We start from the raw sequence: 18389 nt of genomic DNA on the forward strand, positions 1-18389 counted from the left end.
TAGCCCTCGCCGATCTGAGTTTTAAAATGTTATTCCTAGATGACTTGACGTTTCATCACTAAACAAAATAGATGGATTCAAGATACCTGGTGTCCAACGAGTAAATGTCAAGAACAAATTTAAAAATTAGGAAAACAAGACCCTCTTTACTCTTAAAATAAAAGTCTTAGGGGCAATTGGCCATATAAGAATCTGCACGGATGATAACATAGGAAGAGTTGAATGTAAAATAACTGGACCAGTGTAAGGAGGGACTGCTGTGGTCTGCATCCTACTGACTTAGATGATGTTTTGAAACTCAGCTCCTCTAACTTTCCCTAAAACAAGCAACATCTTCCGGGATCCAGAACAGGCAAGTCATGGACCTGGGGTGGCCACCAGCATAGTATTTGTCGACTAGATAATGCCTCAACTCAGAGAGAACCATGCTCTGGGATGAATAGTGAAAGCATTGCTTGTTAGTGATCGATATGGTTGGATTAGAAATAATTGAGTAAAACTACTCCTCTTTCTCTTGTTTACGCCCCCTGGCGTGTGACCATCAGAATCTGAGATGATACTGATACATCCATCTTTGGTCATGATTCCACTTCTGAGATCCAGATGTGAATTACCACATTTCTGATATTTCCCCATGGATACTCCACTGACACTTGATCTTCTCTACCTGCATACTTTATCTCCAGTAATAGAATCATCTGCTTGATTGTTTAAGAAATAAACCTCAAGTTTATTTTTCCTTCCCTATTTACCAGCTCACATCTCACGGTCTTCAAGTTCTGTCCCTTTTATTTCATAAGTGTCTTAAACATCTTCCTTCCTCTAGATCTTTGCTGCCATTCTCCTGGCTCATGCCCTGGTCACCTCTCCCTTGCTTCTCTAGCTCTACTCTCTTCTCTCCAGTCCAATCTCCTCACTGTTGCCAAAACTACTCTTCTGAAATTCAGATCTGATCATGTCATTTCTCCTCCTCATAAACCTTTAAGGACTGCTAGGGCTAACAAACAGAATTCAAACTTGCAAATATGATGGAAGGACCCAAATATGTCTCCAACTTCCTTTTTCTCTGGCATCATTTTATCTGACCCACCTATGATCCAGATATACGGAGTGATTTCATGTTCTCAGAATGTGTCTTTCTTTTAAGCCTTCATGAGTACGTTTGCTTTAGAAGTGCCTTTCCATCCCTTTGTCCTTTCTGGATTTCCCTTTTCCCATATGATTTTGTGTGAACTTGAGTTTCTAATGCTTATCACTATTTATCTTGAGATTTGCTGTGTATGTTCTATCTCACTCACTTGACTCTCGAATGCTTTGAGGGCACTGGATCACTCAATAAGTGTTTATGGTATTTACTAATTTTCTACTTAAAAAGGTGCAAACATTATATGAGACTACTCTAGTCAGAAGTGTAGGAAAGACAGCAAAATGTTAGAATTGGATTCTTTGAGCTTGAGAATCTACAGTGGGGCTAGACTGATTGACATCAGGACATACAATGAGAGTGAAAAATGCCCCTTTCCATGCACAGATGTAAAAAGGAAAAGATCTTCAGGACTTTGCTTCTGTTAGTTTAAGGACACAAAAAAAGGAGATATAGGGAGGGATTTGGTGAGAGGATATTGACATCGATGAGGGGATTTCTTTGGAAAGAGAAGCCATGCTGTCTGTGAGTCACACCTTCCTTTTGGGGCAGGTGTGTGGAGGTGCTGCCTTCTCACCTGAAGCTTAGTAAAAAAAGGATTCAAATGCTTGGAGAGCATTGAAATGGGTTCCAGGATGTTGGAAGACACTAGATTTCCCCATCAGGCCGAAGGAGGGATGATAACTCTGGTTGTGGGACCCAAGGAGTGCTGCTAAGTTAGAAGCTGTCTCTACCCTTACAGTAGGTAGGCAATACATAATGGCCAGTAGAGGGCCACACAGGAGACAGAAATGGAGAAAGAGAAATTGTCTCGGGTCCTGTCCAGTAAGGCAGACTGGATGGGAAAGAAGCCAGCAGAAAAGAGGCTGGATACCCACTGAGAAAGAAAAAAAAAATGTTTACACCACCTTCCTTTACTTCTCCTTACTCCCTGAGTTTTCTATCCAGAGGGAGCAAAAAATAGCATCTGTCAGAAAGAAGAGAAAGTGAGCCCACAGAGAACAGAAAGGCTATCCTCCACTCTCAATGCAGGCATACAGCAAAAGGCAATCCACACTGGGGAAGAGTACAGATCTAATACCATCAGCTTCGAGGTTTCAACTGTTCCATGGACTGGACATTTTAATTTCTGAATTGAGACTCTTTTTTTAATAACTGAGATTCTTTTTATAACCAGAAGAATTTTACTATCTGAGAGTGACTAAAAAGTCACGAGTCTGCTTCAAGTCTTCAGCTTGAGGCAGGGGAAGATTTCTTCCATAATGTTTAAAGGAACCGTGAAAGACAAAAATAAGCTTATGTTTTGATCATAATTCATATGAGTCACGCTTGTTCCATACATTGGTTACACAGAAAAAAACAAAGTATTGGTACTTCAGTGTTCATATAAGTGTTTTTTAAAATTTTCTACAGCTGAAGCAGAACCATGGATGAGAAATTCGCCTTGGTATCTATTTGTGTCTTAGTTTTCTGATACTAATAAAAATCAACATATTTTGGTTTACCAATATTAGAAATCACATATGACTATCTGAAGTGGGCACTCCACATCTAAGGCTTAATCTGGCATTCTAATATTTTATGCTATAAATTGTAGTTCCTTGTTTCATATGGAAAATCTAAGTGACGTGCCATTCTTGTGATAAAAGCAAGAAATTTGATTCAGTTATTGGCGTCATAAGAGAGAAGGAAAAATAGCCTTTAAGAAAGTTGCATGGTGCTGGAAGCAAGAATGATGTTGAAATATTTAACAATTGGCACACTATATATTGGAAAAACTGCTTTTATTCTCTAAACGATATGAATTTGAAATTACTTGTCAAGTGATGTATGTTATAGTTCAAATAGTTTATCTAGTTTTCCTAATAATTGCCAAATACATTGATGATTATTAGAAATTGTTGGTTGATCTTTGCTTGGCATATATGTCACTTGCTAAATAATGTTTTTGTATGAGCTTCGTATAGGGAAAAGCGTAAAATTGTTTCAATAACTTTCTAATTAATGGTCGTTGGATGACTTGTGTTTAGAAAAAAGAATCTCTTTACATAAATGGTATAGTTTATGACTGATAACCTTCTTTTATCATTTGCTGAATCAATAGCAAATATATAAACATTTTTTAGTCTTTGTAATGCTGAGATTTTTCCATAATATATATTTGATATCTTTATTAATGACTGCTATGAAAATTATTTATTAGAATATTTAATTTGGTCAAATCTTGGGCTGCTTGGGTTTAAATTCTGATTCTGCCCATTGTTTTAAACAACTTCTCTATGCCTCAGTTTCCTCATCTGTAAAATGGGGACATTAATAATTATAGTGCTCATGGGAGTTGTATGTTTATAAGGACACTTGCCACAGATAACCACTAAGTAAGTATAAAATTAATGTTGTTAATGCCCACTTCAGTTGGACATTTGGTGGGTTTTAGGCAGGGTGCATTTCAATGGGGACCAAAAATAGGATTTACCTTTAGGCACCGGTTAGCCCCACATTTTGCCATGGTTCTATCTATTGCTTGCAACCTTCTTCTCTTAACCTCAGGAGCCCTCATTATCTTTTCGGTGACTATTGCCCATCCCTACACTCCGGTAAGAATTAAAGTCCTGTGGTGACTTGCAGTTCCTATAAGCAATCATATGAGGGAAGTTCTAGAGTGATGAGGACTGGAAGCAGATGACCACAGTCAAGAGGAGCGTCAGATATTTGCTACCAGGATGCCAAACAAGATGCTGTCACCTCAATGGGACTCCAGTCTTCTTCTGACCTATGGTAAATGGGCAATGCAGGAACGGGGATAGGCAAGTGTGGGTCCCAGGCCTGGCTGGTCCCAGATCTGGCTGTGATCCAGGCTCATGCTAGGAACAGGACCCCGGATTTAGAACGTTACATTAGTGTAGTAGGGCGCCTGTGCCTACAATATGTAAACATAATTCGGCTTATTGTATCATGCATGTGTGGAGCCATACATGTGTGGTCCTCTGAGGAGCAAAAGCAGGGAGCACAGGAAGGAGAGCAGAAGAAGAACAGAAGCAGAAGCCGAAGCCCACTCCCTGCAACAGGATGCACGTCTCCCAAAAGAACTGCACTCCCCACAATAAAGTTGGTGTCTGCCATTTTATTTTCATGCTGGCCTCTTGTGAATTCTTCCCACTGGGCATCTGACCATCGAAACTTTCCCTTCTCAATCAGCTGGGCCCTGACAGCAAGTGAGAGCTGTGGCAGCGTAGACCATGTGGGCTCTGTAAGAGTAGGCAAGGCATAGACCAGTCCTCCAGAGCCCCTGAGGGGGTCATAGCGGTGATGCCTGGAAGGCAGAACTTTTGGGCACACTTAAACAGGTCTTGGTAGCTCTCTGCTATACCAGGTATTAACCTTATAGGTACTCGAATTAGAGGTCTGTGGAGCCTGGGGCATTGGCCTAGATGGCCAAAGGTGGGGCATTGGTAAGAAGGTTTGGGCAGCAAGTCTTTCAATACTGTAGTAACTTAGTCATCTGAATAAGGCACATATGGGCTGAATATCAGCCCTGGGATTAGGAACATGTGGCTCTCTTGACTAGGTTAGAACATCTTTCCGCTGTGCCTTTCTTTACTTCCGAAAGTAATAGCAAGTATCCTATAAGTTCAGGCCTACTGAATAAGTTGATAAGTTTTTTTTTTTTTTTTTTAATCATTTCTCACTTATCTATGAGATTTTACTCATTGGATAGGGAAATGAGAAAATAAACTCCACTATACTTTTCCTTTTTCTCTAATGAAATAGGGGAGAGTAGAATCTTAAATGTGTTTATCATGGACATGAAAGTTACCAGTCGCTATGGTAAGATATAAATACTAAAAAGTTTTTTTTTTTTCCCTTCTTCATTGAGAAAGGGTAAAAAAAAGCCTATTAAATATTGTTTTCCTAGACTCCTGGTCTCCCTGAGGATTCTGATCTGACCTACCCAACCTGACTTTTCTGTCCCCAACTCTAGGATTAGAGACTTGCTCTTTTGGGCTTTTGTTTCACAGAATGAGAAAGAAATAAGGAAGGAGAAAAAAAGACAAGGCCAGAGGTGACAATTTCTACATCAGTAGAGTCTAAAAATGATTGAAAGTGAACGAAGTGGCCTGGGAATAACAACAGGCTCCGGTGGGCACTGTACCCAAGGGGAGGGAACAGGCCCATCTTACAGGTACCCATGGATGAGCTCCAGCTGATTGTAATCATGAGAAAATGAAGGTTTGGTGTTGCCAAATTTTTTAACTTTTCAAAGATCCAAATCTGGCATAGGTGGAGGGGGGTGGGGGGGGAGAGACAGAGAGAGAGAGAGAGAGAGAGAGAATGAGCGAGCGCCCGTGAGCACGAGCGCAAATGAGCATGTGAGTATATTTTTGTGTGTATGTACCTGAAGTTTCTTCAGTTTGAAAAGGTTTCGCAAGTTAGTGAAGAACATTTAGAGGCAATGGTTTATTACCTCAACCAGGCCTGGGACAGGAGATTTTAATGGAATTTGAAGGACTAGAAGTGAGAAAAGTTGTGGTGTATTTGTGACAAAAAGGCATGAAAGCAAAAAGAGGCCTTTAAGGAGTGTGTCCATGATGCTTCTTCAACATACTCAAGAAAACCTAGTGAAGGACAATACTTTGGAACAATTCTAGGTTGCTGGGCTATGTACTTTTGACAACATTATAGCTTCAAATTACGCGGGTCATAGTTCTACTTGGGCACATAGTTCTACATAGTGTCACATCATAAGAAAGAAGAGGAACATTTTTCCTCTCTATAAGCTATATAGTTATTTTGTCATCTACATTATATCGGAGTTACTTGTCTCTTCTCAAAGCAAGTAAATTCTTTGCCTTGTTGATTAATAAAAAGGAAATAACACTTTCAGTGTGACTCACCTCGCCAAATAAATACCGTAATCCCTTGTGATTTTAAAGACTTCCTGGAAGGGCAAAATGGATGCTAATTTAAAAAACATCGTTAAAGAGAAACTCTCATGATTTTGGCTAGATTGTACCAAATCTGCTTTATTAGCAAAGGAAGACTGAATAGAAGGTGATGACACCATTGGTAAAAGTAGTCGGTTTCAGTCACATTAGAACGATACGAGGCCTGGAACACTTCCAAGACAAAATTTTTTCATTAGTCACAAGTTTCTACTATTTGGTAACCAAACTCTCAGGCATCAGAGTTGGTGATGTTGTTTCAAGTAGTCATACACGCACACACACACACACATGCTGCAATCTGACACCATATTCAAAAATTAACTCAAAATGGACTTGAGTATAAAACCTGAAGTTGCATAGAAGAAACCACAGGCACTAAACTTATGGACCTTGGTCTCAGAGAGCTTTTCGTGCACTTTATCCCAAAGGCAAGAGAAATAAAAGCAAAAATGAATGGGGCTACATCAAACCAAAAAGTTTCTGCACAGCAAACAAAATAAAACAAAACGGAAACAAACAAACAAAACACCAAAAAGGCAGTCAAATGAATGGGAGAAGGGATGTGAAAATAATACTTCTGATAAGGGGCTACTGTACAAAATATATAAAGCATTTATATATTATTATATATATTAGCTCAACAACAACAAAAAACAAACAATCCAATTGAAAAACGAGCAGAGAACCTGAACAGACACTTTTCTGAGGAAGATACACAGATGACAAACAGCTTATATATATATCAATGCTTGACAGCACTAGCTACAAGGGAAATGCAAATCAAAACCACAATGAGATACCACCTCACTTGCATTGGGATGGTGATTATAAGACAGTAAGTGCCAGAGAGGATGTGAAGAAAGGGAACCATCATCCACTGCTGGTGTGAATATAAATTTATGCAGCCACTAAGGACAACAGTCCTCCCCACCCCAAATATTTAAAGCTACCATATGACTCAGCAATCCCACTTCTGAGTATCTACGTGAAAAATCTGAAAACTATTTCTTAAAGATATTTGTACCCCTATGTTTATTGCAGCATTATTTACAACAGTTAAGAAACCTTGGGAACAATTCTTACCTGTGTTAGTGGACTGCAAAAAGAGTTCCTTCCCCTTAACACTTTAGTAAGGATCTGGTGAGCTGAGTGTTTCTCAAACTTTAATGTGCAGATGTATTGCCCAGGGGGATGTTGTAAATTGGTCTAGGTGGGGCCTGACAATTTGCATCTCTAAGAAGCAACTAGGTGAAGCCTGAGCACAATTTGAGTAGCGAGGAGCTAAAGGATGAATAAAGATATAGAATAGGGTGGATGTAGCCGATGTCTGTTCTTAAGGACCTACACAGCCTAATACCTCTCTCTTCTGGCAGTAGCAGCCTGACTTTACTTTGGAAAGAACATTTCCTCTTCACTATTAGTTCTTGTAGTTCAGATGAGGCCACTGTTCCCTTCAATCTCCTCCTACCCCAACCACCTGTGATAAAGTCAGATGTAGACGCAAGCCTGGCCAATCAGCACAAGCGAGAGGTCATTCAAAGATTTTCAGACCTTGGCCTTTGGCTAATGGTACTGGGAAAGAGGCTTTCTTTTTAGGTCGTTAAATCTGGAGCTTCCAGTGACCATAATGAAAGAAAGGGTTGCCTGGCTGATAATGAAGCCAATACAGAGAAAGCAGAACCATGATTTGGAAAAGGAAGTCCTGATGACATCTTTTGAGAGCCCAGATTTATCCATGCCTGAGGCAAATACTCCTGCCTAGTTGGTTATTTGAGTCAGTAAATTTGCCTTTATGCTTAGCCAATTCCATTTAAGTTTCTGTCACTTGCAACACATAGCATCCTAATACAATAGTTACAGTGCCCGACACAAGTAGGGATTCAGCAGATAACGTAGTAGCCTTCTTTTTACAATTTTTCTTTGGTTGGATTGAGCAACATATATATATATATATATATATATATATATATATATATATATATATATATACACACACACACAAATACATACTGCAGTATATATATATGTATATATATATATATATATATATATATATATATATATATACACACACACACACATTTCCATATGAACGAGGGATAATTTTTTTCCCAGAGAAGAAATAACAATCTGAAGCTACTGGTTAGATGACAAGCAATTTTATTTTGCAAAACAATCACTATACAGCAACAAATACATTTGCAAATTTTGATTGAAAAACATGAACTAACTACAACCAGCCATTGAAGAAATGCCTTTCTATGATAACAGGCTCTAGAATTATCAGAAGAAAGAAACCCCTCACAGATTTGCAGTGGAGTGTTGGAACCTTGGAATTCCAGCATACAGAGTATACTTTTTGTTGATTTTTTTTTCTTTTTGCTAAAGTTGAAGTATATTTTCATGATTGACATTTCTGAGTTTAAAAATAAGCTTTTTCCTGCAGAGGGACTTGACCTCAACCTACACAGTGAGGCTAAAATCCTAGGTGTAAAAAAAACAAACATCAATGCTGAATTTAGCACATCAATTTTTGAAGGAATGCCTAGAATTTGCCTTCCTAAGCCACAAATCTACTTTTTTTTTTTTTTTTTTTTAGACCATGAATAGTTTATTTTCCTCCTTTTTGTGGCATAAAAAATATGAGAAAAACTGTAATTGCAGCTATGGTCAGAATCGACCACATTGAGATTATTTCTTTAATAATACTGACATGTTATATTTTGGTTGATGATCCCATTTCCTACTGTATTATTATATGATTGTGTGAAGAAGGCTAGCTACCATCAATGCATTCTTCCATTTAGCAGAGTTCTCTCTTTAACCTTCTTTAGCCATACCTAGTTGGTGTTACACAGGTGTCTCGCATGTGGGTGGAATTTCAGCCCATCGCCCTGCTGGAACTCAGCAGGAGAATCCAGAGAGAGTTGGTTCCTAAATGAACACGGCCTTTGAAACTCATCATAAACTCGGATCTTTCCTGCATCGTTGTAAGGTATCCAATTTTTGGTTGCAGGTGACCCAGAGTGAGTGAGTCCATTGGAGAAGTTGGCCTTTTAACTCTTCACAGCTCTGGATTTCTTATGTATCCTTAAACAGGTTCTCAAAGGCTAAAGCCAGAGAGAAACTGGCATTAATAGATCTAGAATTGGAACTATGAAGCTTTAATTTCTAGATCAGCGTATGGATGTCCCCACAAGTGTGGTGTTCAAAAAGCTTAATTTGTGTTGTTAATCTTGAGAATGAAGGCAAGATGGGTTCCACCACACTCCCATAAGAAGACATTTATCCTGTATGTTTCTCTCTTTTACCGGTACAAATTATTAGTTTCTTTTTGTTAACTTTATAAAGAATCACATTTCCACACAGAGGAAGTACATTTGTTCATTATAATTTTGCTGTGATTTGAAATAAATGTTTGTTTTAATGCCAAATCCAATAACTTAATGCTTCATATAATCTTTGTTTTGGACATGTATTTGTAAGAAACTGAATTTTAACATATAGAACATGTTCATGTATTCTTAACTTTCATAAAAAACTTAAACTAAGTTAAAAAAAAATATTCGTTTCACTTGTTAAAACTATTCTAGCCAGCGTTAACTTTTTTCTAGAGAACTTTAACCACTATTTATCACTATTAAACATGTGAGAAAATACCATAAGTCTCCACACAACTATTCTTTCTTCTCCTATTTTCTGGTGCATTTCAAGGGAAACTGATGAATATAAAATGCCCAGATTGGTCAAATCAAACCTCACAGAAATTATTACACAAAAAATAGATACATCGATAGTCCTACTCGGCAGTTTCTAACTTTTTGACTGTTGTATAAAATAACTGACTTATAAATAGTTTGACATGTTTGTCTATGTAAAACCTTAGCTGAGAATGAATGGTGCACAGTTGCTCCTAGAGTTTCTTTTGTGGAAGTCACATTGGTTGTAATACCCACTGAGTCACAAATTGGCACCTGTGTCTCTTTGTCTTTGCATCCCTTGGCTTCTTTCTTAGATGCAACTATACTTCCTTTTTGTCTCATTATTGCTCATTTCTTCCTTTATATTTAGGAATTGATCTGACTCAAAGGAATCAAACACCTACCAGATCATTTGCCTGTAACTGTTCACATCCAACCCACCAGCCCTGAGCAAGAAAAAGTATAGATAAATTACTAAAATACATCCATTCAGCCTAGTAACTCATTGCTTTATTCAGTCCATTGACTAATTCATTGCTTATTCATAAGTCTAAGATGAATGATTTGTGAGAGAAATTGACTTGTGATTTCTAGACTGTATATAAAGTCAGAACGGTATTATCTACTGATAAGTAATACTAAATCATACAGTGTTCCTTTACAGAGTGCAATGTTGGAGTCCTGAAAAAACTGATATAGATATCTGCGTCCCAAATGTTTTGTAGTTGTAGCTTCTCAAAAAACATTTTTTTTCCCTTTCTACTCAAGTAATCTTTGGGTAAGAAAGCCAAATACCTCCCATCAGATAATTTAATAAGCAGGTACTATTTGAAAGAATGGGATAACATGTCCCAAACTCACACTGTTAGTTTCAACTTTAGCAAATGGAAAAAAAAGAAAAGAAAAGAAAGAAATCTTAATGTCTTTCATGAATGATCACAGAAGAAAAACCCAAACTATTCAGTGATTCAAAATAAGATAAGCCATAATCTTAAACCAACAGTCTGTAAACCCTTTTATGTATAACTGGACCCACCCCCACAAACTCCATGTTGATGAAAGCAAAGAAAATTAAATCTTCTAGCATCACGGGAGAGACTTGTATCTGGCACTAAAACAGGGTTACAGCTTTGAGTTGTTACAGAAAGCAACTTCATGCTAAAACTTTTTGTCTTTTTTAACGTATTTTTTTTTTTTAAATAGGGAAAGAACCCTGCTAACATCTACTTTCACATACCTAAAATTGCAACACCAAAGGGTGCAGGAGACACAGATACTGTGAATAAGGAAGTATAATATTCAAGTATATGAGGAAATATCACAAATGGCCACAGAGAAATATATATATATTTATATCTATAATACTGTATCAAACAGATGGAAAGGGGGTGTGAGACTGGTAGTGTGGACACAAATCTAGCTGATCAACTGACATTCTAATCAGACACGAGTCCGTCCTAATCAAAGTGCTTCATTCCTAAGAGAGCACTTTTATACCACTTCCTCAAATACAGCTCAAATTCTTCGTAACTATTTTTTAATTAGCTAAATAATTTATTGAATTGACTTATACTCTGATATAATTATCCAGGTCCCAAATGTTAATAACTTAATCGAATCTTTCTTCCCATTTATACAAAATAACACTTAAAAAAACACTTATTTCTTACATGCTCTTCCCTTCCTGCAATCAGACTCCTCGATTTAATTTAACTGTAATAAGTTAATATGGGCAGCTTTTATCTTTTCACCCAGCAACAGAATAGTGAAATGAGCAGCTTGGATTTTAACAAGGCCTTTCAGAATGTAGTGGATAGCCTTCAGGCACATGAAAGGTAAAAATGCAATTTTTAAAATGATAATACTCCATGCAAAACAGAGCAGAGCAAAAAATTATCCAATTGTACTAATGTAAAGCCAGTGTCTTCCTGTTGCAAATGGAAATCGAGTCAATTTCTGCATATACTATTCTTTTTTTTTTTTTTTTTATAAAATTGTAACAATTACTAGAGTTTGGGAATGAGAGTATTTATTTTATGGTTTATAAAGAATAAACATAACACCTGCTCAGAGCCCACTCCTGCCAAGAGCTCATGCCTAAATATTATTACTTCAAAGCTAAATGAGAAAAATATTCACAAGCCCTGCTTAGCGAGTGCAGCAGTGACATCCTCGGCCAAAGTGGCAAGCTGAGGGGATTCGAGGAGGTTGATGCTTCCAGAAGAGGACACATTGCTGAGTCGCCGGGGGGATGCCACGCTGGATCTGCCTGGAGACTGCGTGATGATCTCAGCCCCGTGGTCCACACGGGCCTTAGCATGCTCTCTGAAGTTCAACTTTTGGCTGTCAATCTGTTCAAGACAAGCATCAGTCTTTGTTAACTCAAGCATCTTAAGCAGCCGCTAGATCTTTCTGTATATCCCGGAGCTGATGTTAATGTCACGTCTACTCAGCTCTGCCATCCCTACTTCCTGTACATCTAGATCTTCAGCCTGGGACTCATTCTGATAGAGTATTTCAGAAGGATCAAGAAAAAAAAAAAAGATAAGATCAGCTCCTGACCTTGTTTCTTACCTTGACATTACCACCTCCAGGTACGTGGTGAGCATTGTCAAGTGAACCAACTTTAGCTTGGGCCTTTTCTTTGAAATCCAGTTTTACACTCTCAATTTTCACACGCCCACCACCTATGAGAGGAGAAAGGCTTTTAAATGCCTTGCTAAAATTAAAACTTATATTTCTCAAAAATGATTACAGTAGATAGAACATCGCAAACCACAAGCTTAATTAACTCTAGTACACCTCTGACTATGGATGTGAAAGAAGTTTTTTAGAATTTCTAGTCCATACCATTCTCCCCATATCATGCAAGATAATGACATCCTTTTTTATACTATAATATGAATTACTTTACATATTAATACTTTTCTCCTCTACCCATGTCTTGCCTAAGATATCAGAGGGGTTCCTCTTATCTGTATAATAAATACTCTAAAAATAACACAATGAAAATATACTGCTTCATCCTTTCTAAAACTTATAATATTTAGTCTGTTATTCCAAAGGCAGCAAATTTTATTGGGATGAAATTCTTCTTTATTCTTCTTTATGGTAATAGGTCACTTGTCCAAAGAACTATCAGGTTAGAAATGGTGCACATATATGGCTAATATATTCACTTGTAAGTTTTCAACATTGATAGCTAGATCAGGAGTTAAACTTTCTATAACTAGTAAGTTTTAAGAGCTTCTCATTCTAATTAGTAGGTGGAACAATAGGAAGAGAATCTTAGGAGATCCAGTTCTTGTACAGATGCCATAAGACCTATCTGATATTGACTTTTACCTGATAATATTAAGAGAGTATTGACAATGCCATTTCCCTAACTGCTCATTAGTTTACAACTTGAGGATTTGCTGATTGATAACAGTGCCATGTGCCACCCTTCAGTGTTGGCTCCCAACCTCTGAATGTCTTTCTGCCTTTCTCAAGCTTGCGAATGCAAGGAGTGCTACATTGGGTAGGTATTCATTGTCCTTTATTTTATCCTTGAGCATTTCTGAGTGTCTGCTGATGTCTTTGACCTGGAAATAAGCTAGATGAGACACCTTTATCTAAGAGATTTGTTTTTGCTTTCATTAGCAAGTTGGTTTTGGCCGTATGTATTTTTTTAGAAGGCTAGTGGTAAGTGACATGATCCTCTACTATTATTGCATCTCCCTTGCGATTTTGATTTGGGAAAAATCCCTGAGAAAACATGGACAATTGATTATATTTTTAAATTTTGAACTCCTGATGCTTATTTATTTCTGTATCAAAGAGAAAGGTCTGTTAAGGCTTAACAGAGGCCTTGTGGTATTTTTCTTTTGCAACACCTAGATATTTATACTGGTACCCAATTACTTGGCCAGGAACCTCTTAATGATGTTAACTGCATTACAAATTGAAGGTACATCATTCATTCTTCTCCTAGAGGCTTAGAATGTGCATGTTATTTAACTCATGTTTACAGGAAAAATGTAGTTGTCTTTCCCTCAAAATATGCATTATTGCAGGGATTTTTACCTGGCCATGTAGGTCTCACTTGTTGATTGTGATGGGATTAGTGTGATTCATAAAACATTCTAATCTTGGTTAGAGGCTGGATCATATTGAGGTTTCAATTAGATGAGATCAACTTTCTTGGGATCTTACTTTTCTATTTTTTGGTAGCCTCTGATAAAAATTGCCTTTTCAAGCTTTCTTTTATAATTCTATGTTGTATCAATATAATCTTGTTAAAATTTTTGTTGACCTGTATTTTGAGAGAGAAAAATAATGTAATATCAACACAAAATATATTCAGAAAAGAAAGCTTGAGAAGTCTATTTTTGTTGAAGTCTGACTAGTAATTTTTATGCAACTGTTAGAGAAGCCCATTTGAATTCAGAAATCTATGTCTTTGATTCGAAGAATTCTGACACTCACCAGGAGCAGTAATTATGAAAGACTATATGTAATATTTATCAAGCTTCATCTGTCCTGAAGTGAAGTCAGTACAACTAGATATTTCTATTCGTGCCTTCAGGTGTTGAATTGTTTCCTTTACATTCTCCTTAGATATTCTGCATTCCAAAGTAACTTTGTGAAAAGCTTGCTATTGTTAAGGATCATTGTGCTAATACTTCTTTATGAATTTAGTCATCGAATTGAGTTATTATATAAGTAGGAGCTAGATTTAGAAACAAGTGGGAGTCTATGACAATAGTTTTTTATGACCAGTAAATCTTACACTTTCTTTATCTACATAAGATTTTTCTGTGCATTAAGATCTCAAGTGAATTTGCTTTATGAATATCCTTTGTCAAGTGAATCCTGATTTCTAGACCTGTTTCCAATACATGTATCCATTTTGACATGTATCTTATCGACCTTTGTTTTTCAACTAATGGATCCTTCTTAATAATCTTCTCCTGATCAGAAATCTTATTGGACTCAATCATTCTTATATCTTGTTTCTGATAACATTTGAGACAACAGTAAATGAAAATAGTCTATTACCTTGTTTAATTAAGATGCCAAGCATAGATGATTAAAATCAATTGCTTTCTCTTGTCCTTTTATAATTCAATAGTATATATAAGTTGTATCAAAATATTACAAAATCAAGATAATTACAAATTTGACAGTTGTCCATTATTTGCATATGTGTGAAGGCAGGATTTAGCAAAAATATATTTTACAGAATACTCAGAAAATAAAATGTAATATGTTAGATTCGTATTTTAAAGAGAGAAAAATCTCCAGAAAGTATAAATATAAATTCTACTTTAGAGTGCTGGTCCTATAAGATATTCTAGAAAAACAAGAGGTCCATGGTCAAATAAGCTAGGGAAGCATTGCATTCTGCTGATAATTCACGATGCTTATTGAACTACTACAGGATCTGAGAAATTCAGCAGATACATTTTTTCAGCTTTGCTTAAACACAATCTTTATTTTACATAATGTAGAAAAAAACAATTTTGTGAAAAATCTTTAGAAATGCTGCTTTTAGCCCATGTAATTATGTACGACTATATGGCCCAATGTATTTTATAGACTATATATTTCAAAAAAGCTCCAATATGCATGTTGAATACAGAGAGATAAATGCATCTTCTATATTTTTTAATTTTTAACTTGTCCTATAATAAATGGCCTATTTATGGTAATTGAGATTACTTGTCCAAACGAAGAGGCTTACATTTCTAACTGAAGTTTCTATTAGTAAAAGGATTAAGTATCGAGATTTTGAAACAGCCTTCCAATTAGGTATTTCCCACAATAAAAATTTTGCTTATCAATTTCTTGAATCCAATTTACTATTTCTTAAGCTACCAAAAACTATTTATTTACCTGGCCTGTGGCGGATGTTCTTCAGAGAGCCACATTTGGATGTCACATGGCTTAGGTCTATCTTCTTGGTAACAATCTGTACCTGTACGAATCACATAAAATATGCTTAAAATAGTTTAGACATGGATAAGCCCCCAAGCTCACACATAAAATCTAGAAACACATCCAAACTCACAACACACAACATATCCAGGAACCCATATGACCTCCCATGTTTGGTTGAAAAGAAGGACCCAAGTGAAAGAAAATGCTAGAATAGAAGATTTTATTAGTGGAAAACAGATCATGCCACAAGGAGAAACACCTGGATTAATAATGCAAGCTGTCACTCAGAGTACGAAGTCACACCATGTTAAACCTTTACGTAAGCAAAGAGCCAAGTAGAGAGATAAATTATTCTTTAAAAAGTGATTTTTACATAAAAATGACCAACAGTATTCATAGATACAAGGTGATCAACATTGCTTTAAGATACAAGAAGACAGCTCTAAAAATCCTTTTCTAAAATATAGTCACATCTTGGCTAAATGGAAAATTTCTTGCACACCAAATCATAAAATGATGGCAAACTTTTTTTTTCTTTTTGTGTTTTATTTATTACTTCTCTCAGTATTTGAAACAGGGCTTCGTCAAGGGTGCTTCATTGTTTCTTTGCATCAGAAGTACATGGGAATTACTGAATCAGACACTGGGTCTAGGACCAGGGAATATGCACATTTGAAGAAGTGATTCTCTCCAGAGGAAAGTTTGAGATTATTGTTTCGGAGGTCAGAAGCCCCGCTACTTACTTTAAGATCGTTAGTTAACTCAATTTATCCTTTTCTGCCTAGGTGTTTTGACCAGCAGCACCTGCAGTAGAGGATAACTAGGTCGACCCTCTGATCTCCTCAGGTATTTATAGGGACCAACACTGCTTCTGTGAGAGGGTAGGTGGTGTGTACTTACAGTCAGGGTGACAGGAAGGAGGACAACTCTGTCCATGTAAATACTGACCCTGAGGCTTAGCCCAGTACCCTTGGAGGAGACCAGAAAACCTTGCCATCCACTTCCCATGTCAGTGACATTTTTAAGCTCAGTAGAACTACTTTAAGCACCAGGGGACAACTGCTGGAGAAGGCATGTGCTTGTCTCTCCTTTCACTGCTTGACTCCATCTCTGCCCAGCTGAGGAACAAGGAGCCAAGAGGTATTAGACAGGTGAGAATTCTGGTTTTGATACTCTGTAAATTACTTGAGTCATGGATGGCCAGAACCTGAAGTTTAGGTAACAGGATCTGGCTTGAGCTTACCTATTTCAACTCTCTCTCAACTACAGCTGAGAAACATGGATTCATCTTTCCCTTCCTCTCATAAGATATTATTTCCACTCAATTTAAGAGACAGGAAAAATCCCATCAAGATGTGTATACTGGGACGTGCAACCTTTCACTCTGAATTACAGATGAACTCTGCGTTGCCAGTTTTGTATTATTCCAAGTGATATCCTAACTTTCATGAATAATGAAGCACAAAAGATCAACATTACACACTTTGGATATTTTCAACATATCAGTCTTTGCCTCAAGAGTAATTTAAATGAAGCTAGAAAAGTGCATGCCCAGGTTACTTTTGCAGGGGAACAGAGGCAGTGTGAGCAAATACTTTGAAGCTGGAGGCTAGCAAACAAAATCGGAAAATGAAGCGGGTTTTCCATCTCCCTGAGTGCATCCCATTAAGGTTTACTTCCTCAACTGAAAGCACAAAATTTGCTGATGATCTTACAGGGAAGGATGGGAAGCCCGTCACCTGGAATGCGAGGCTGACAATCTCCTGGACCGGTGGACCACATGGAGCGAGCAGCAGCAAGAAAGGGGAGTGTGTTGAGAAGGAGGCAGAAAAGGAGATAGTTTGCTGGCTGTGCAGAAGGCTCCACACAATCAGGACAGCTTTCTCACAGAAGCTTCTACTTACATTTCCACCCCCAGCAGAATGTTTGATGTTATCCTTGGAACCACATCTGGACTGAACCTTGCTAAAATCGATCTTCTTGTTTAAAATCCTAACCTAAAAGGAATTGGAGGTAACTTCACTGTGTGTTTTTCTTTCAGTGTGTTCGGTGTACGGAAGCAGAATGGGTAGTGCCAAAGAGGCTCCAAACTCCCTCCCACCTATGTAATCATTTAAGAGGAAAAACTAACGCTGACACTAAAGAGCAGATCTATCATGTAAATATGAGCCTCTACTACCCTGGACTCCCAAGGGCCAAATGCTTAAGAACCTTAGATAGCCCAGGTATAATCTGAAAACAATTGGAAGAATAGAAAAATAAAACTTGGATCACTGGCGAGGATAAGGCTTCCAATATTGTGGGCAACATCAGGACTCATGGTCACTCTATGGAAGGTCCAATAGTATAGTTCAGCCCAGGATCCTGAAGGATATACCAGTGCCCTATTCTGCCACTGCCTTAATCCTGGTGGTGTCAGTCATCACAATTATAAATTACTTAGTACACTTGACTTAATTGTATTATTGGCCCATATACCATAGGTGAGGTTCACAATTGGTCTAGTCAATGCTATAGGAGAGGGTACTCATTCATTCAGAGGAAGAACGGCTGGTTTTCTAAGAAGGTTGACAAGGAGGCTCTGGGCCACCTTTGCTGAAAGAGCTTGACTATTCCCCTTGCAGGTTTTGCTCTGTGGCCTTCTGGAAGGCTTCTCTCTGATAACTGCTCATAAAC

The 18389-nt window shown here is 37.5% G+C and overlaps 1 protein-coding gene across 47 annotated transcripts in view; it reads right to left on the reverse strand.

The window, feature by feature from the left end:
- Positions 1-8233: 8233 nt before the first annotated feature.
- The window catches only part of MAP2 (microtubule associated protein 2), a 244607-nt gene continuing 234451 nt past the window's right edge, over positions 8234-18389 (reverse strand). For 26 of the 47 annotated variants that reach the window (XM_036235957.1, XM_036235960.1, XM_036235959.1 and 23 more), the window contains 3 exons: positions 15669-15750; positions 12366-12478; positions 8234-12142 (listed from right to left, as the gene is read on the reverse strand). In XM_036235957.1, the coding sequence (XP_036091850.1) occupies positions 11927-12142; positions 12366-12478; positions 15669-15750 (411 nt within the window). In that variant the 3' untranslated portion in view covers positions 8234-11926. Of the gene's footprint in view, positions 12143-12365; positions 12479-15668; positions 15751-17617; positions 17711-18389 lie in introns of all 47 variants that reach the window. The other 21 variants (XM_016132295.2, XM_036235956.1, XM_016132315.2 and 18 more) reach the window with 1 other exon arrangement.

This window comes from Rousettus aegyptiacus, unplaced genomic scaffold, assembly GCF_014176215.1.
Source record: "Rousettus aegyptiacus isolate mRouAeg1 unplaced genomic scaffold, mRouAeg1.p scaffold_m13_p_2, whole genome shotgun sequence".
Classification (NCBI taxonomy): domain Eukaryota; kingdom Metazoa; phylum Chordata; class Mammalia; order Chiroptera; family Pteropodidae; genus Rousettus; species Rousettus aegyptiacus.